The sequence below is a fragment of the Schistocerca nitens genome, chromosome 6, assembly GCF_023898315.1.
Source record: "Schistocerca nitens isolate TAMUIC-IGC-003100 chromosome 6, iqSchNite1.1, whole genome shotgun sequence".
In the NCBI taxonomy this organism is placed as follows: domain Eukaryota; kingdom Metazoa; phylum Arthropoda; class Insecta; order Orthoptera; family Acrididae; genus Schistocerca; species Schistocerca nitens.
Window position 1 is genome coordinate 365,409,446 of NC_064619.1, and position 21,081 is coordinate 365,430,526.

At 40.0% G+C, this 21,081-nt stretch overlaps 1 protein-coding gene across 1 annotated transcript in view; it reads left to right on the plus strand.

Annotated features, from left to right (window-relative positions):
• The window catches only part of LOC126263363 (uncharacterized), a 146,078-nt gene that overhangs the window by 77,020 nt on the left and 47,977 nt on the right, over window positions 1-21,081 (plus strand). The window contains exon 3 of the mRNA XM_049960453.1: window positions 20,399-20,535. Coding sequence (XP_049816410.1) covers window positions 20,399-20,535 — 137 coding nt within the window. The remainder of the gene's footprint in view (window positions 1-20,398; window positions 20,536-21,081) is intronic.

Genomic DNA, 21,081 nt, shown 5'->3' on the forward strand with positions numbered 1-21,081 from the left:
GCTGCTGCCTACATTGATTGCACATGGAATTATAATGTACCAATACTCTCTAGTGTATAAATAGGTCTTTTGTGACGTATGAACCTGATATTTTGTAATTAAAAGAAACAATGCATCGAATCCGAAGAGCAATGCTTACCAATAGAATATAGGTAGCTATCGCACGTGTGTTCACTGTGTGCAACAACGATCGAAAAGTATATATATATATATATATATATATATATATATATATATATATATATATATATAATAAGTTGAATTTTCACTGTAGTTAGCCGTAATTTTGTATACCAAAATTGCTTGAACGAATTTACGCTGTAGGAGAAAACCGGTAGCCAGCTCCAAAACGAGCAAAAGCTAAATTTGGTAAATGATAGCAAACACTATGAAATCATGCAAATACTAGGCATAATGGTAATGTGGCAACTGAACAAAATCCACTCGCACGTGATTAGATGTAGAAAAAAGTGTAACATGAACACTAAATCGATAATTTGGGACGCAATGATGTTAATCGTAATTATGGAAACCTATAACATGCGGCAACTGGCAACACTTCGTGGAAAATACTGTACTAAATAACTCACGGCAAAGTTCTCTATTTCGATGTTTCCATAACAATGATCAAATTTAATTACGGTTCTCTACTGATTATTTTCCAAATGATGCCCTAAAAACTTTCACTCTTTTCAACAACTATTCGTCAACGCTAATGTTACGTAAACATACTCACGTATTATCACTTACAGAAAGTAACATAAAATTATGAAGTTACTTTGATTGCAACAGTAATATGAACTGCATTTAAATCAGTTTGAACTAATTGTCTGCGGTAGTAGCGCTACACTATATGCACAACTATAGTTACTACTGCTTTTTATGACAGTAATTACTTGAGTTAAAATCAATTGTAAATTTACCTGAATCTGTATTTTTAAACTATTTCTTTGACTCATAATTTTTCGGAAGTTATAGTGATGAGGATAGGACCCTGCTGATGGTTAACGATTTCGGTCAGTTAAGTTAAGTGGCAAATTTATGCTTTGACTAAACACACACTAATGTTCCAAAAAAAGTAACTATTACGCTGTCATACCAATTATACAGTTACGTATGAAAATACTAGCTGGATCTTACTTTGCGATGAGTTTGTGCGATGCAATGATTATTATGAAATTCGTCATTGGCAATAGGTTCTTACTGATTAGAGAGCAGCTTGAATAAATCACTGCCACAGAGTACTCTTCATGAATTCGAAACCTTCTTGCGACCATGTACTGCGTCCATCTAAGTATTCACTCACTTATATTTTGCGTTGCCATTTTTTATAAATATAAATCTCCATTTGGCATTTTCGGTACAGCACACACGCCTGTAACACACCATAGATGCTTCACAATTCAACTTTGCACTCACCTCTACAACTGTGAGCTCCCACCCCTACCGATGTTACTGTTACATGAAATATATTCTTTGGGTTTCGTAAAATTCAGATTTCCCTGACATTGCCAGCATGTTTACTTCAACGATTTGATATAGTTATTTCTTACTTATGTTTTCTGCATACACTAATAAAATACGGATAGTTAGAAAAATGGTTTTAAATGGTTATAAACTCATGAAATCAAGTAGCTGAATAATATGTGAAGCACTGGGTTATATGTGCCCCAAGTTTCATTTATTTGTATTGTCAAATATATACTAACGTACATGCAAAAGAGTGACTAGCATCACTTATCTTTCGTTTGTAATGATTAATTATTAAAATATAATTATTTGTATTGTACTGCTGAGCAAACTGATTTAACTATTAACAAAAGATGTACCTCTATTTTTGCAGTGTAAAACAGATAATAATTAAGCTTTTCATAAAAACACCCTCAAAGCAAAGTTTATCACATATCATTATCCCAGTGTATTAAGTGTAGCTGTTTCATACGTTATATAATAGTGCATCAATTAATTCACTTAATCATATCATTGTTATTTACTTACAGTTACATAGTTATTTACTTAACAAATAAATCAAAATCTACATTTATGGCTTTTACTGGTTAGTCTTTTGTCAGAAGTTTATCCACCAAATTTCTTTTACATAAGTGTTATCTTCGTGCAACAATAGGTAACTAGTTCATGACCACGTAGTACACTCTTTCCACCTCTTCATGCTACCCACATTAATATGCACAATTCAACCATTTACAATTTCCTTCATTTTCTGCTGTCTTTAGCATAATATGTAAACTTTCTGTGTTTTATTAAGTAGCCATTCATTTTATTTCACTTCCAACTTTATCGTTTGCATCGGTTTGCTGCAGGGCTGTTGGGCATAGTCTCACAAGATTATTTGACACAGAGGAGTTTTGTTCATCAATCAGCCCCATATTGGAGGGCTTGCCCTTATATCTTTTGACGTTGTACGAATCGTGTGAGGATGGGGTGGCTAATGGCGCATCTCCTGCCTCAACTATCGTGATGCATAACGTCTGAAACTTATTTCACCAGTCCACAATGACTACCCTTCTTTTTAAGTACCACTTTATATGACATAATCATTACCTATTTACAAACATAGTTCCAAATCTTGTGTTCATTAATTACCTCTTCATTTGCACAACGATCATCAATTATCTCTACTCTGATAATGTTTCAATTGATTACAACACACTCACCTTATCTTTTGCCTGACTGGGTGCATATAAGACGGAAAGCATTAGGGTGAGGAACGCTCGATTTGAAAAGAATCCTTATAAGTAAATTCAAATCCCAAAATTTCGTAAATTCGTAGATATATCTGCCGCTCGCCCAATGCCAATGGAGGCATTATGCACAAATTTATTTTATCTGGTGGTTTTTAAACTTCTTTTTCATTATGTCTTCCGTACTCAATTGGTTTATTGTCTATAAGTTATATTAAAGGGTATCAAAGGGTAGCACCCTTATTTGACGAGTGTACGCATACTGTATCTTTGTTTGGTACATTAGAAACATTAGTAGCACCTACTAACTTTACTCCGATTTCTGTATCATCCATTCCTATTGTAATTATGGTTTGTACCTCTTGATCGAATTCACTACTTTTATTTTCGAGTAACGAATTGCGTTCGACTTTCAGACTGAGTGATAAAATATCATTCTAATCGTAAATTTCATTTGCATACTCTTCCTGTTTATAATTGCTCAGATCTTCATTTTAATACATTTTCTCCATTAATTTCGTGTGATCATCGAAAAGTACTTGCTCTTGCCGGATACTTCAGTATCCCTTTCGTTACTTTTGGAAAGGGCATCAAACACATTTTGATTTGTTTGCACTTCACATGCCCCATCCTCTTCTTCATTCCACTAACCTTATCTGCATGGTGTAGCATCTTGTTTAGATTACTCGCCCATACCTTTCACGCACTTCTTAATCATTACTACTATTTGCATTCTGACTCCTTTTTCCAGAAAAACTTACATCTCTTTCCCTTTTTCTATTGTTCTAGTCTGTCATACATTTGACCAAGCTGCATTACCTATTCCTTATTGTATGCTATAGTTTCGACTTCATTGTGCTGTATAGTTTGTTTTGTCCCGACCGAATGCTGATCCATTATCGATACTGCTACATAACTATTGTGCATCGAAGTCGCTTTTGCTTCAACAAAATAAACATTTTTGTTCGATGTCAGTTTCACTTCATTACCCATACAAATATCATTATCCATACATTGGTTTTCATGCTCATTACTTTCTTCTACGTTCTCTGTTCGTGATTATCTCCTTTCACCTCTAAATTACTACAAATAGATTTGTGGCTTTTGATTACTTCATTAATTTCTTCGTTTGTCGACACATTAAACTTAGTTTCCACAGAATTCATTTTCTCAATTCACTGCTCATTTCATCTCCAAAACTCGCCAGCTTCCGTTTGAATTTCTTGTTCATTGATTTATTCAAATAATCTATTTTATTATAGAATTTATTGACTAATCACCCATTTTTCTGTTCAAAAACTGACTTAAACAATCTATTTTGCTGTTTATCTGACTTTTAAAATTTTTAAGCAAGTGCATCATCATATCCACATCGATATATGATTCAATACCTGTACTGTTTTCTCTTCCCAAACTGCCTGATATAGAACTGTGATTTATTGTTTTATCATTAGGTAACTTATCTCTCCCACGGCGGTTGTATTTCTTGTTTCATAGTTGCTAGCTAACTCAATGTTCTAATTCCTGAGATCGCCTTGCCCATTTGAAGTTGTCATCCCACCTCCACTGTCCATTCTGAAATTATTTCTAGCTCTTTTTTATTGTGGAAACTACACTGATCACAGGTGTATTTAATTTTCAGGTTAATTTTGCTAGGGTTGGGACACCAATACCCCATAATGTCCTGTCATAGGGGAATACGATAGCTTCGATGACAGTTTTTATTTATTCAAGATGGTGCATCCTACCCCACCCCTCAGCCTCTCCATGGCGTAGATGTGGCAACATTGCACCGATAATATCATGGGTTTCTCCACCCTCAGCCCTCCCACCATCACCCCACACCTCCGTCCCCACTCCCCCAACCCGCCTCCCTTCCTCATCCCCTCTCCTCTCCTCCATTCCCTCCCCTCCAGTACCATCCTCTCCCCTCCGATCTCATCCCCTCCCCTCCCCTCCCCTTCCTTAGCCCCTCCTCCCCCCCAAGCCTGCACTTAGAAAATGCTGGGGAAAATCGCTCAGCCTGTCCTGAGTGGGTGGTGTGAAACGACATAGGGTGGTTTTTCTTTGTTTTGCGGGTGCAAATATTTCCTGAATTCTTTATTGTGATGTGTTCGCCTTGATGTGTGGAGACCGACTGGCCTAGTTACCATGATGACGACGACGACCACAACAACGACCACGACGACGACCAGAACTACGACCACGACTACGACCATGACTACGACCACGACTACGACGACCACCGCCACAGGGCAATGGGAAAAGCAACGTCTCCTTCCCTTTTGTCAGTGTTCTAGGTGGTTGCCGTCATTTTAGTCCCTCACATATTCACTAGTACTTTCTGGAAGGATGTAATGCTTTGTTCTATCCCCTACATGTTTCTACAAGCTCTAGACCGCAAGTTTCTTTCTAGGAAAGACGATTGGTCACCTTTATGACAGAGAGTGGAAGCGCTTCATTCTTTGTCGATCTTTCAAGTGGTCGGTGGCACTTAAGTGTCCAGGTATACCAAGATTGCAGAATGTAAGGAGAATATTTTCGCTAGTAGTCTAGCGAACAATACAATGGCGGAAGGATGGGTAGTTACAATAGGATAGCAAAAAACCACTGTAGGTCAGGGAAGTAGCCTTCCGCTGATTTACAAATGAATATCTGTTGGAAGGGACATAAAGATGGATAATGATATTAAGACAGCGACTCACCGTCCTGGTGCTGCTTTAAATCCATGCTCCCTATATACAGGAGTCATGTAGCAATATCATTGGGGAATGAGACACACTTATATCTATTTATGAGGCACAAGTCGCATCCTAACCAACAGAAACATGGGAAAACATGGTGGGCCATTTTTCAAGAGTGTGTTTCTTATTATCTACTTATGCACGGTATCTAAAGACGAAAAACTTGACCAATCACCTGTAGTAAAATTCAGCACCATCTACCAAGTGTACTGCGTACCTGAAGGGCCTACCAATTGGTACCTTCCCTTATACATGCCTGAGCTCTCATTACCATGCCTGCAGCTGGCCGCAGACCAGCGTCGCTAACTCTGCGAGACAAGCACGTTCAGATTGGACATTGAGCTCTAACTGCAGTTCCACTCCTGACATAGATTCTCAGGTTCAAATAATCCACTTTATCCAGTCAGAGACGGGGATCTTGTTGTCCATACACGTCGAATTTTTCACGCAAAATATAGATTCCTCCTTATGATGCACATTATTTCGGAAGACAGAAGAAATCGGAGCATACGCGCGTTTTCTTACCGCTAAGCTATAGTTACTTCTTGATTCTTAGTGTGCATATCCTGTCCAACAGTATGACATAGGCTGTATTTCCTATAAGTATTCTCTCATCCGGTAAGAAATCTGTTCTTATCAGCTTAATGGCTCTTACATCCTGCATCACAGGACTAGAATATTAAACTCATGATGGAGTGCTAAAAGCATGCTCTATATCTGTCACAGGACGCTTCCTCGCTTTCGAATTTTGTTAGGTAGTCAGATGCCTCATAACCTACTAAGACTTTTAAGGTAGCAAAATAGCAGCACAGACAAGTTAAATATCGGATAAATACTAGGTATCACTTTATAAATTCGGTATTATTGGTTATTTTATTGCTACTGTCATCTCTCCCTGTGTATACGGGAGATTGAAATTACGTTGAAAAATCTCACCGCAACAAAAAATGCCTGATTACTGCTCCAACTCGTGAATCGTATCTGTAGTAATCTCGCCCTCGCTTCCAACCGCCCAGCGGCATGTCATTGATATCAAACTGAATGACTAATCAGTTAAGTTGATCATGAGAGTCCCTTTGCATTATGGGTAATTTTTTCCGGTCGGCGGATTATAACTGTCAGGTAATTGAAATGGTATCCCTGGAGGGAGACCAATGTTCTTTTCGAAAATCACTATTGATAAAATCTAGATAACCTAGATTTGAAGGTCACTGGAGAAGGATTCTATTGCTGCCTACATACATTTCGCGTAAGGCCCACGAAGATAAGGTATAAGAAATTAGCGCTCATTAGGAGGCATATATCTTTTTCTTCCTTCGCTCTATTTGGAGTAGAACATGAAAGGTAATGACTAGTTGTGGTACAGTGTGTCCTCCGTCACACATGGTACGACGGCTTCCAAAGTACGCATATACACTGAAGAGACAAAGAAACTGGTACACCTGCCTAATATCGTGTAGGGCACCCATGAGCTCGCAGAAGTGCTGCAACACGACATGGCTTGGACACGACAAATGTCTGAAGTAGTGCTGGAATAGTCCCCCATTCGGATCTGCTGGCGGGGACTACTCAAGAGGACGTCGTTATCAGGAGAAAGAAAACTGACGTTCTACGGATCGGAGCGTTGAATGTCAGATCCCTTAATCGGGCAGGTAGGTTAGAAAATTTAAAAAGGGAAATGGATACGATAAAGTTACATATAGTGGGAATTAGCGAAGTTCGGTGGCAGGAGGAACAAGACTTTTGGTCAGGTGAATACAGGGTTATAAATACAAAATCAAATAGGGGTAATGCAGAAGTAGGTTTAATAATGAATAAAAAAAATAGGAATGTGGGTAAGCTACTACAAACAGCATAGTGAATGCATTATTGTGGCCAAGATAGACACAAAGCCCACGCCTACTACAGCAGTGCAAGTTTGTATGCCAACTAACTCTGCAGATGACGAAGAAATTGATGAAATGTATGAAGAGATAAATTATTCAGATAGTGAAGGAAGACGAAAATTTAATAGTCATGGGTGACTGGAATTCGATTGTAGGAGAAGGGAGAGAAGGAAACGTAGTAGGTGAATATGGATTGGGGCTAAGAAATGAAAAAGGAAGCCGCCTGGTAGAATTTTGCACAGAGCACAACTTAATCATAGCTAACACTTGGTTCAAGAATCATCAAAGAAGGTTGTATACATGGAAGAACCCTAGGGATACTAAAAGGTTTCAGATAGATTATATAATGGTAAGACAGAGATTTAGGAACTAGGTTTTAAATGGCAAGACATTTCCAGTAGCAGATGTGGACTCTGACCACAATCTACTGGTTATGAACTGTAGATTAAAACTGAAAAAACTGCACAAAGGTGGGAATTTAAGGAGATGGGACCTGGATAAACTGAAAGAACCAGAGGTTGTACAGAATTTCAGGGAGAGCATAAGGGAACAATTGACAAGAATGGGGGAAAGAACTACAGTAGAAGAAGAATGGGTAGCTTAGAGGGATGAAATAGTGAAGGTGGCAGAGGATCAGGTAGGTAAAAAGACGAGGGCTAGTAGAAATCCTTGGGTAACAGAAGAGATAGTGAATTTAATTGATGAAAGGAGAAAATATAAAAATGCAGTAAATGAAACAGGCAAAAAAGAATACAAACGTCTCAAAAATGAGATCGACCGGAAGTGCAAAATGGCTAAGCAGGGATGGCTAGAGGACAAATGTAAGGATGTAGAGACTTATCTCACTAGGGGTATGATAGATACTGCCTACAGGAAAATTAAAGAGACCTTTGGAGAAAAGAGAACCACTTGTATGAATATCAAGAGCTCAGATGGAAACCCAGTTCTAAGCAAAGAAGGGAAAGCAGAAAGGTGGAAGGAGTATATTGAGGGTCTATACAAGGGCGATGTACTTGAGGACAATATTATGGAAATGGAAGAGGATGTAGATGAAGATGAAATGGGATATATGATACTGCGTGAAGAGTCTGACAGAGCACTGAAAGACCTGAGTCGAAACAAGGCCCCGGGAGTAGACAACATTCCATTAGAACTGCTGACAGCCTTGGCAGAGCCAGTCCTGACAAAACTCTACCATCTGGTGAGCAAGATGTATGAAACAGGCGAAATTCCCACAGACTTCAAGAAGAATATAATAATTCCAATCCCAAAGAAAGCAGGTGTTGACAGATGTGAAAATTACCGAACTATCAATTTAATAAGTCTCAGCTGCAAAATATTAACGCGAATTCTTTACAGACGAATGGAAAAACTGGTGGAAGCCGACCTCGGGGAAGATCAGTTTGGATTCCGTAGAAATGTTGGAACACGTGAAGCAATACTGACCCTAAGACTTATCTTAGAAGAAAGATTAAGGAAAGGCAAACCTACGTTTCTAGCATTTGTAGACTTAGAGAAAGCTTTTGACAATGTTGACTGGAATACTCTCTTTCAAATTCTAAAGGTGACTGGGGTAAAATACAGGGAGCGAAAGGCTATTTACAATTTGTACAGAAACCAGATGGCAGTTATAAGAGTCGAGGGGCATGAAAGGAAAGCAGTGGTTGGTAAAGGAGTGAGACAGGGTTGTAGCCTCTCCCCGATGTTATTCAATCTGTATATTGAGCAAGCAGTAAAGGAAACAAAAGAAAAGTTCGGAGTAGGTATTAGAATCCATGGAGAAGAAATAAAAACTTTGAGGTTCGCCGATGACATTGTAATTCTGTCAGAGACAGCAAAGGACTTGGAAGAGCAGTTGAACGGAATGGACAGTGCTTTGAAAGGAGAGTATAAGATGAACATCAATAAAAGAAGAACGAGGATAATGGAATGTAATCGGATGAAGTCGGGTGATGCTGAGGGAATTCGATTAGGAAATGAGACGCTTAAAGTAGTAAATGAGTTTCGCTATTTGGGGAGCAAAATAATTGATGATGGTCGAAGTAGAGAGGATATAAAATGTAGACTGGCAATGGCAAGAGGTGCGTTTCCGAAGAAGAAAAATTTGTTACCATCGAGTATAAATTTAAATGTCAGGAAGTCGTTTCTGAAAGTATTTGTATGGAGTGTAGCCATGTACGGAAGTGAAACATGGACGATAAATAGTTTGGACAAGAAGAGAATAGAATCTTTCGAAATGTGGTGCTACAGAAGTATGGTGAAGATTAGATGGGTAGATCACATAAGTAATGAGGAGGTATTGAATAGAATTGGGGAGAAGAGGAGTTTGTGGCACATCTTGACAGGAGAAGGGATCGATTGGTAAGACATGTTCTGAGGCATCAAGAGATCGCCAATTTAGTATTGGAGGGCAGCGTGGAGGGTAAAAATCGTAGAGGGAGACCAAGAGATGGATACACTAAGCAGATTCAGAAGGATGTAGGCTGCAGTAGGTACTGGGCGATGACGAAGCTTGCACAGGATAGAGTAGCATGAAGAGCTGCATCAAACCAGTCTCAGGACTGAAGACCTCAACAACAACAACAACAACAACAGTGCTGGACGGAATTGACTCCATGTATCCTGCAGGGCTGCCCATAACTCCGTAAGAGGACGAGGGGGTGGCAATCTCTTGTAAACAGCACACTGCGAGGCATTCCAGATATGAGATATTCACTCTGCAGCGGATTGTGCGCTGATATGAAACTTCGTGGCAGATTAAAACTTTGTGCCCGACTGAGATTCGAACTCGGGACCTTTGCCTTTCGCGGGCAAGTGGTCTACCATCTGAGGTACCGAAGCATGACTCACGCCCGGTCCTCACAGCTTTACTTCTGCCAGTATCTCGTCTCCTAACTGCCTTTCTTTCAGGAGTGCTAGTTCTGCAAAGTTTGCAGGAGAGCTTCTGTAAAATTTGGAAGGTAGGAGACGAGATTCTGGCAGAAGTAAAGCTGTGAGGACCGGCCGTGAGTCGTGCTTCGGTAGCTCAGTGGTAGAGCACTTGCCCGCGAAAGTCAAAGTCCCGAGTTCGAGTCTCGGTCGGGCACACAGCTTTAATCTGCCAGGAAGTTTCATTCCAGATATGCTCAAAAATGTTCATGTCAGGGTAGTTTGGTGACCAGCGGAAGTGTTTAAACTCAGAAGAGTGTTCCTGGACCACTCTGTAGCAATTCTGCACTTGTGGGGTGGCGCATTGTCCTGCTGGAATTGGCCAAGTCTGTCGGAATGCACAATGGATTTGAGTGGATGCAGGTGGTCAGGCGGGATGCTTACGTACGTGTCACCTATCAGAGTCGTATCTAGCCGTATCAGGGGTCTCACATCATTCCAGCTGCATACCATTACAGAGCCACCACCACTATGAATAGTCCATGGATTCATGAGGTTGTCTCCATACCCGTACACGTCCATCCTCTCGATACAATTTGAAACGAGATTCGGCCGACCAGGCAACATGTTTCCAGTCATCAACAGTCCAATGTCGGTGCTGACGGGCCCAGGCGAGGAGTAAAATTTTGTGTTGTGCAGTCATCAAGAGTACACGAGTGGGCCATCGGATCCAAAAGCCCTTATCGATGATGTTTCCTTGAATGGTTCGCACGCTGACACTTGTTGATAGTCCAGCATTGAAATCTGCAGCAATTTGCGGAAGGGTTGCACTTCTGTCACGTTGAACGACTCTCTTCAGTTGTTGTCGGTCCAGTTCTTGCAGGATATTTTTCCGACAGCAGCGATTTTTGTTTTGCCGGATTCCTTATATTCGCACGGGAAAATTCCCACTTCATCGCTACCTCGGAGATGCTGTGTCCCATCGCTCGTCCACCGATTATAACAGCACGTTGACACTCATTTAAATCTTGATAACCTGCCATTGTAGCAGCAGTAACCGATCTAACAACTGCGCCAGACACTTGATGTCTTAAATAGATGTTACCGACCGCAGCGCCGTATTCTGCCTGTTTACATATCTCTGTGCTTGAATACGCATACCTATACCAGTTTATTTGGTGCTTCAGTGCAGAAATAGATGTAACTTTAATCTACTTTTTAATATGTCAGTCCACTCATTTATAGGAACACGTAACTCATAGAAGAATGTTGTCTCGTATATATCGAGAAAACAAAAGACATAACTTCTGCTGATTGTCTCTCAGTAAAAACCTTCGTATTAGTCTCTAATTTTCTCATTGCAGTCACTTCATGAGACATATATGAGAGGCTGTAATATGTTTGCCCATAACAGAAGGAGCGGTATAGAGCTCACTTCTCAACTCCCCTTTTGTCAGAATATCACTTACCCGTCATATTCTCACTTATCTTCCAGTCTTTAATACATAGCATTAGAAGAATTGTCCAGCCCTCTACCCTGCACTGACTATATAGAGAATTATCACAACGAGAAAAAAATAGCACATTAACGTTCAGGGAGAAAAACACATCCATGCAGACGCTCGCATCTAGATATTTTTTACGACTCGTGACGTAATAGAACAGTAGCAGGTCTCTTCGGCTATTTTACATTAAATACTTACATTTACCTTAACGGTGTCACAACCCAGTTAGGGACAGGAGCTTCCATTTAAATACATAGTCCGCATACCACTGCACCTTGTGGACTGTGTCGTAGCACTATTATCGATTTATTGGTTTCTTTTCAAGTCACATGCGTGATGATCGAGTAAAAATGAATGTCTCTATGTCTCTGTATACATCCTAACATACTCCATGACCGCTACGCCAGATTTAGGTATTTTATGGCCAAGGAAGTCTTACTACTGCACCTTTATTAAACTAGGACTGCACAAAGAAAATCTCATACATCTCAAACTCAGTGGTATCAAATGGTTGTCTATAAGTATTATGCTGTACGTGACCTAATATCCTTTACTCTACTCCAATGATCACCACGCTAGATATGCGATGACATAAGGGTTGACAACTTGTGTTTCATTAGAAGTACACCATCAGTTATTCTGTTTGGAGATACCACCATAATACAATTTTAGCAGTATAACAGAGCTTTCAATGCGCACACTATCGACTGAAGCATTTACATTGGTGCAACAGCGTCGTACCCCCACGAACAATTCACTGGTACTGCAGGAAAAATTCGGAGTTTAATCATATGACCATGATACTGTATTCCGTCTAGAACAGAGTATATCCACCTGGTAGTTCACATATGCGTAGTGCAGTCTTTTCTTTAGAAGCAAACCCAGTTCTAACATGCTTATTCAACTATTGTACATCTACAGCCAATTAACCAAATGGTACAAGCCAGACCAAATGATCTCTGTTGTTCCATCATGGACAAGGGACATCAGCAGGTTAAGTGGTTAAGTAATTGTTAGTGTGTAATTTAAGATGTTATTTTATTTTATTTATTTTCAACGCTACCAGTTTCAGCATTTCACTATGCCATCTTCAGGCCCCAGTCGGGAGACTGGTTTGATGCAGCTCTCCACGTTACTCTATCCTGTGCAAACCTCTTCATCTCCGAGTAACTACTGCAGCCTACATCCTTCTGAATCTGCTGAGTGTATTCATCTCTTGGTGTCCCTCTACAACTTTTACCATCCACGCTTCCCTCCAGTACTATACTGGTGATCCCTTGATGCCTCAGAATCAGTCCTACCAACCGATCCCTCCTTCTAGTCAAGTTGTGCAAGAAAATTTTTTGAAAAATGCCGCTATCAAGGCAATATTGATGGTTGAGTTACGAAAATTGGTGTTTGCTTTCACCCTCAGAAATAAAGAATTATATGTTTGAGCGTTTTTGAAAATTTGTCCCTACGGGGTGAAATAGTGGGTGAAAGTTCTTTTTAAGAACTACTAAAGTGTTAAAGAACTACTAAAGTAACGTACATCTATGGACATTGATATTTGACTTCTCGGTTACAAATAAAACATACTGTACATGTTTCACTATTTTTGGAAATTTAATCCCTAAGGGGTGAAATAGGGGATGAGATTTTTATGAAACTATTTTAATCTGGAAGTATTTTTAAAGCCGACGCTGTGAAAATTTAAATTTTGCTTCCCAGTTAGGAATTGAAAAATGTGTGTTTCACTGTCCTTGGTAATTCAACCCCTATGGGGGTGAAATGTAGGACGAAAGTTTTTTTTTTTTAAGTCTTTCATTTTGCATGCATTTTTAAATCTAAATCTATGAAAATCTGTATTTTTCTTCTCCACTGAAAATGAAACATATGCATGTCACTGTTTTTGGAAATTTAATAAAAAAATGGTTCAAATGGCTCTGAGCACTATGGGACTTAACATCTATGGTCATCAGTCCCCTAGAACTTAGAACTACTTAAACCTAACTAACCTAAGGACAGCACACAACACCCAGCCATCACGAGGCAGAGAAAATCCCTGACCCCGCCGGGAATCGAACCCGGGAACCCGGACGTGAGAAGCGAGAACGCTACCGCACGACTACGAGATGCGGGCGGAAATTTAATCCCTAACGGGGTGAACAGGGGGTGAAACGTTTTATGAAAATATTTCATTGCGAAAGCATTTTTAAAGCTAATTTTTTGAAAACTGGTATTTGCTGCTCGGTTAGAGATGAATAAACACGTGTAACACTGTTTTTGAAAATTCAACCCGTCATGGTCAGACTGACTCCCAGACTCATCACCACTCAGCCCAAACCATTAAGGATAGAAACATGAAGTTTGTAGAGTATGTGGATATTATATTGTAGACATCGTTAAAGAAAGGATTGTCCGAAATTCTACTCCTAACAAGGGAACCTCCCCATCACACCCTCCTCAGATTTAGTTATAAGTTGGTACAGGGGATAGGCTTTGAAAAACTGAACACAGATCTATCGAGAAAACAGGAAGAAGTTGTGTGGAACTATGAAAAAATTAAGCAAAATATACAAACTGAGTAGTCCATGTGCAAGATAGGCAACATCAAGGAAAGTGCGAGCTCAGGATCGCCGTGATCCCGTGGTTAGCGTGAGCAGCTGTGGAACGAGAGGTCCTGGGTTCAAGTCTTCCCTTGATTGAAGAGTTTAATTTTTTGTTTTCAGTCAGTTATTATCTGTCACCAGTGTCGTATAGAACATATCAGACGTGTTTTCCTCTGGAGGAATCGGTTGACCTATGATGTTGCGATCAAATGTTTTCGGTTCCCATTGGAGAGGCACGTCCTTTTGTCTACTAATCGCACCGTTTTGCGGTGCGGTCGCAAAACACAGACACTGAACTTATTACAGTGAACAGAGACGTCAATGAACGAAAGGACAGATCATAACTTTGCGAAAATAAATTTTTCACTCGAGGGGAGATTTGAACCAAGGACCTGTCGTTCCGCAGCTGCTCACGCTGACTACGGGACCACGTAGCTCCTGAGCTCACGCTTTCCTTGATGTTGCTTGTCTTGCACATGGATACTCAGTTTGTATATTTTGCTTATTTTTTTCATAGTTCCACACAACTTCTTCCTGTTTTCTCGATAGATCTGTGTTCAGTTTTTCAAGGCCTATCCACTGTGCCAACTTATAACTAAATCTGAGGGGGGTGCGATGGGGAGGTTTCCTTGTAAGGGTGTGAAATGGTGTATGTAGGCGTTTTGCAAGTACGTCGCTGTTAAGAGAATTTTGAAGCTAGAACTACGAAAACGTATTTTTTTCCACTCAGCAAATAAAAAATACGTGTTTCAACATTTTTGGAAATTCTACCACTAAGGGAGGAAAATAATGGGTGAAAGTTTTTTTGAAAATAAATAATTACTAAAGAACCATTAAATGATTTTTAAGGCTCCATCGATGTCAATTAGTATTTGACCTCTCGTTTGGAAATTAAAAAAAATACGTGTTTCAGTGTTTCTGTAAATTCAACCCCCAATGGAATGCATGGGGGATGAAAATTTTTAAGACAATACTTCGTTACATTAAAAAAAATATTAAAGTTAAATTTATGAAAATTGGTATTTCACTTTTCTGTTAGATGCAATAAATATTTGTTAATAGATGAAAGTTATTATGCAAATATCTCCACAAGAATGAAAAACGCATGGTTAACAAAAACTTTGGACTCCAGCTACCAGAATCACTTTTTGGTCAGAAGTAAATTGGAGAAAGACCATGTTTATACGGCGTTACTTAGCGTGAACAGCTTAGAAGATGTTGCAATTTGTGAACAACATAAAAATTCGACTAAACAAAAGCAAAAGAAATCTTAAGCCATTATCAAGTAAAATAACGCTGGGTATTAGGTGATACAAATTGTCGGTAAGCGAGCAGAGTAGCTCTAAGTATGCTAGAAGCACAGGGCATCGCCACAGAGCTTCGAAGTGTGTGTGCCAGACGCGTGGCGAGGGCGCTCGCAGAGTGAGTCCGCGTGCGCGGGCGGGCGGTGCCGGCTCGAGAGCGCCCGCGGCAATGGAGGGTGCTCCGCCTAATGAGAGCCGGCGCGCCCTCCAGCGGACACCTGCGGCGCCTGGCCACCCCTCGCCGCTGCCGCGCTGTCCCTCTCTATTAACAGCCACGTCCAACCACACCCCACGACGCTGCCACCTGCGGTCTTCAACATCAGTACTCCGCAAGCCACCTTCTGGTCTGTGGCGTACGCTACTTCGTGTACCATTGCCCCCTCCACCTCTTTCTCCTTCCACTCACGAGTGACGTGTGGGAAGAAATACAGTGGGCAAGCTTCAGTTATCGTAGCAATTGTGAGTTTCACCCCGAAGACTCGTTCGATGCAGCTCTCTACGCTTGTCTGTTCTGTGCAGGCTCCTTTATCTATGCATAAATACTGAAACCTATACCCATCTGAACCTGTTGTCAACTCTTGCTCTCCCTCTACAATTTTTAGATGACACACTTCCCTGACAATTACCTGATGTGTCCTATCAACTGAACCCTTCTCTTAGTCAAGTTGTGCCATAAATTTCTCTGCAGTTCGAATCAGTATTGCCTCATTAGTTATCACATCTACACATGTAATTTTACTTCTTACCTGTACTATATTCCGTGTTAACTAATTTACCTTTCTTCAGAAGTATTTTCATGCTATGTCGATCCACATTCTGTATACTCTCCACTGCGGTCATCATCATTTATTTTACTGCCCAAATTGCAAATTTATCTATTACTTTTTGTGTCTCACTTCCTAATCCAACTCTCACAGCATAGCTTGATTTAATTCGACACATTCCATCCACTTTTCTTTTACTACTTTCGCTCATAATCGTCTTACAACCCCTTTGCAAGACACTATCCACTCAATTTGATCTTCTTACTGCTTTGACGTCCCTGATAGAACTACGACGACATCGGCAAAGCTCAAATTCTGTATTTCCTCTCCCTGAGCACAAATTAATTTTACAAATGTGTCATTCATTTCCATTACTACTAGCTGAATGTACAGACTGAATGATATGGGGGGATAAGCTACAACCCTGTACATTTTCTTCTCAACATTTCTTTGCCTTTCACGTCCTTCGATTCATGTAACCACAGACTGGTTTCTGTACAAATTTTAAGTAATACTTGACTCTCTGTACGTTATCCCAGCTACCTTCGGAGTTTCAAAGAGTGCATGCTTGTCAGCATTGTCAAAATCTTTCTGTAAATCTACATTTGCTATAAAGGTAAGTCTGCCTTTTTGCAACCTGTCCTCTAAGAAAATACGTATGGCTCTCGTGGCCCTACATTTCCCTGGACTCCAAAGTGATTATCGCCAAAGTTTGCTTCCAAAAATCTTTTTGTTCTTCTCCATACTTAGACGAATCTTTCTAATTTTATCTCATGGTTATTTCCGGAAAGCAGATAAATTTGTCGATTCTCCTCCGAGAATGCTGTCAGGCAATTTTAACAGTAAACCATATCGCGACGCTCAACCCCTAGGTTGTAACGTCTGCCTATGGAGTTGACGCAACGCGCTGCTCTTCTTTGTATCTTGTCTATTACCATTATCAATCCTACCTGCTAAGGGTCCCAGATAGAGTAGCAGTACTGGTCGAATGACGGGTTTGTATGCTACCTTCTTGACGATTCTTACACTGAATGTCAGTCTGGTATCTTCCTTCCTCGTTTCATTCCTATATGTTCAACGGATGTGGCTGTTTCCAGTGACTGTTAGGCAAACGCTTAATCCAACAATAACAGTTTTTTCGCCAATTTATGCACGGTATGTTTCATTTGTTCGGAACAACGATAACTGGCAGTTTCGGTAGCAACTGTCGATCCTCTGCAGATCTCCTGCACTCAGCTGTCTACAATGAAAAAGAATAAGAAATATTTCAAATGAACTGGACAGCCGGGTTAATAGTGCTAAAAAAATCTATTTTGGCAAGTTCCAACGCTTTTATGGATTTGTTCTTCCTCGGTTGTACTCTAGATTATTTTATCTGGTCGAAGTACAAGTTCCTGCTAAAGTATTGTCTACCACTGACTTTCCTCTCTCTTGATGGGAAATGGGTTTGAGAATTTTTGATTTTTCAGAAACATTATTTTTATAACTTGCCTCTAGTGGCTGCTGTAAATTTATGTTTGTTAGATAATGCAGATTATTACTTATTTTATCACCCCCTTGATAACTGAATAAATGAAATTGTAGTTTCTTAATTGAGTTCTGTGATTATTTTTGCTTCAAATATGTTACCTTGTGTCTAGGAATCCTGCGTACTCCGTTCGCTAGACAAACAATCAAACATCTCGAGTTAACCCATTAAGTACCAGTGTCCTATTTTGAGGACAGAGCACATATTTTTTTATAAATACACAGTAAATTATTAATTTCCATCTATTACTGTTCTACGTCATTTGTTGATGCTTTTTATAACAAATGTATGCTTAGAGGAAATTAAAAGCAAGAAATCCTACCATTAATTGATTATTGAATACTAAGGCACACTTTTCGTTATTACAGGTATTTACTTTGTCGACAATTTAGTAATATTTGAAAATTGTGGCAAAGATCTTTTTGCGATTATTTATAGTCAACAATGTGTCTTTTAAACTACTTGCATTGTTAGCTCAATTGGAGTTCTATTCATTGTTTTCCATTGTTATAAAATTTGATGTACTCGAAATAGGACACTGGGACTTGGTATTATCATTTCAGTTATTTGTATTGCTGCGCGTTCCAATATAAAACTCTGCTACTGCTGATGTATTTTCTTTTTAGAACGTGGTAATTTTACCAGATTTTGTTGCTGAGGTAAGTAACGACTCCTCTTTTATATATAAATTACAGGATATGAAGTTACTTTGAAATTTACAGTGTATTATGTAATGATATTTATGAATATCTTACTCAATAGTTCCAGATGGATAGTTTATCCGAGGCAAGCCTATTAGATTTTGCTATAAGTTGTGGTCTCTTTGTGGAGCAAGTGGCTAGTGTTTCAAATTTTATTTATACTGTGGAAAGGATCTAGAAGATACTGCAAGGGATGACCTACTACTGTGATCAAGAGTAGTTCTAAACATGTTGGACTGCATTGAAAAACCCGAGAATCATTGTGTGTACTTTGATAAATTCTTCACTAGTAGAGATCTTCTGCTTCATCTGAGAAATTTGGATTTTCGAGCAACTGGGACTGTCAGAGAGAATCGAGTCGGTGGCTGTCCACTACCAAGCAGCAACGAACTGAAAAAGACAGTTCGAGGAAACTATGACTACCAGTTCGACAGGAATGGTGGAGTCTTATTTGTTCGATGGCACGACAACAGATGCGTTACAATTGATACAAATTTTGACCAAGTTGAACCTTTGGGAGCAGCTACGTGGTACAGTAGACAAGCAACTAAGAAGACACAAGTGCAACAACCTGCCGTTTTGAAGTCGTATAACGAGTACATGGGAGGTGTTGACCACCATGACTGGTTAGTTGGAAAATATGCGACGGTAATTAGAGGGAAAAAATGGTACTGGGTCCTATTACACGTTTGCTGGAAATGGCCCTCGTAAATGCCTGACTCTTGTGCAGACTAGTACGTGGGAAAAATGCACAGGATTTACTGGATTTCAGACGTTCTGTTACAGTTACATACCTGAAATTGGGCACTGGAAGACCGAATATTGGACGCCGAATGGAATACCCATCAAGTCAGTTGAGAGTGATACCAGACATCAGGTTTGATGGAATTGGTCATATGATTGACAAAAGAAGCACGCAAAGATGTGTAAGAGCTAAATGCCACGGGAAACCAAAAACATATTGTGTTAAATGCCGTGTAACACTGTGTGTGAAGAGGATTGTACCATTTCACAAGAAATAAATAGTTGAGACTAGAATACAGTTTAGTATGCTATACGATACTGTTAGATCCCAGTGTCCTTTTTTGAGGACGGCCATTATATCAGCATGTATAAATATTCTTTGGCTATTTTTGTACTTATTGTGGTTCATACACTATCTACATTACAACTTAGGAATAAAAAATTCAATTAAAAAAAATTAATTTGGGACTTAATGGGTTAATGAGTTTTATTACAGTTAATCAAATACAATACTTAACTTTGGCAATTACACAGCTGTATCTCTAGCAAAGGTCGACATATGAAATAATCAGTCTTTGAAGTGACTACTGATCTCTAACTGACAAAAGTCTTTCCTGAACTACTTTCGAAAAGCCTAATGTTGACACAGCTATCCAAGTGGCATAATCTTGAAGCTGCTATTGAACTGGGTCGTCACCTGTCGGTCACGGTGCTTACGTACTCTTCACATAGGGGCCACTGCTGTCACGTTGTCCTCCTGGCGGGAGGTTCAGTCAACGTGCGATTGTCTGACTCCTTTTCACAGCCTTCTCTGCTTTGTCGTTCCCGACTGGCGTGCCAGCTCTTTACTTTACGCCGTAACATTACCTCTAACTAGTTCCAAAACTTGGTTATTTATCTTGGATATGCATTCTCGTCTTACAGTACGTGACATATTATGATTGATTTTTGCCCTAGAGCCATATAGTCGTTTAGTTTTTTCTTGTGTATGTGTGTGTGTGATTTAACTTCATTACTTGCATATCTTAGCAACAGCGCTTACGTTCCTCTGTGTGTGTCAGCGCCGTGGCGGAGGGCATCCCGGCAGACAACCCCCACCTGGTGCTGCTGTTCTTCATCTCGCAGCTGCTGCTGAGAGAGCTGGCCAAGTGCCGCAGGCTCGTGCAGGTGGTGCCCATGGACATGTCCGGCCTGTATGGTGAGTACCGCTGTCCTCGTGTCTGCCTGTCACAGCATCCTTGTTCTACTTACACGTTTTCCTCCATCACGAACAAGAGAACAGTACTAGAGGATAATAAGGGTCTCTGCTTACCAGTTAAGTGACATCATTAATTTAAGGATTGATCAAAGGCAGTATTTAATGTTACTGAAGCTTAATAAAACTAACATATCTATTAGAAACAGGCTTATTACACTTGTGCAAAGTGCACGTATGAAAATAACATCAAGGCATACACTGATGAGCCAAAACAATTAGACCACTGCTCACCGCGAGACTGAATGCCGTCTGGTGGCGGTGATGGCGCTTGAAGTGAGAATATATAAGCGAAATGGAAAAGATTGGAGAATCGTTCTAGCGAAGAGATGTGTTACAAATGAGGACAAAGCGCAGATGTTTATGGTCCGGAGCCTGGGAACGAACATCTGGGAAATGAAAAAGCTGGTCTGCTGTCTGCGCACTACTGTCGTAACCATTTATGGAAAACGACTGATAGACGGTGATATCATGAGTAGGTGACAGGAT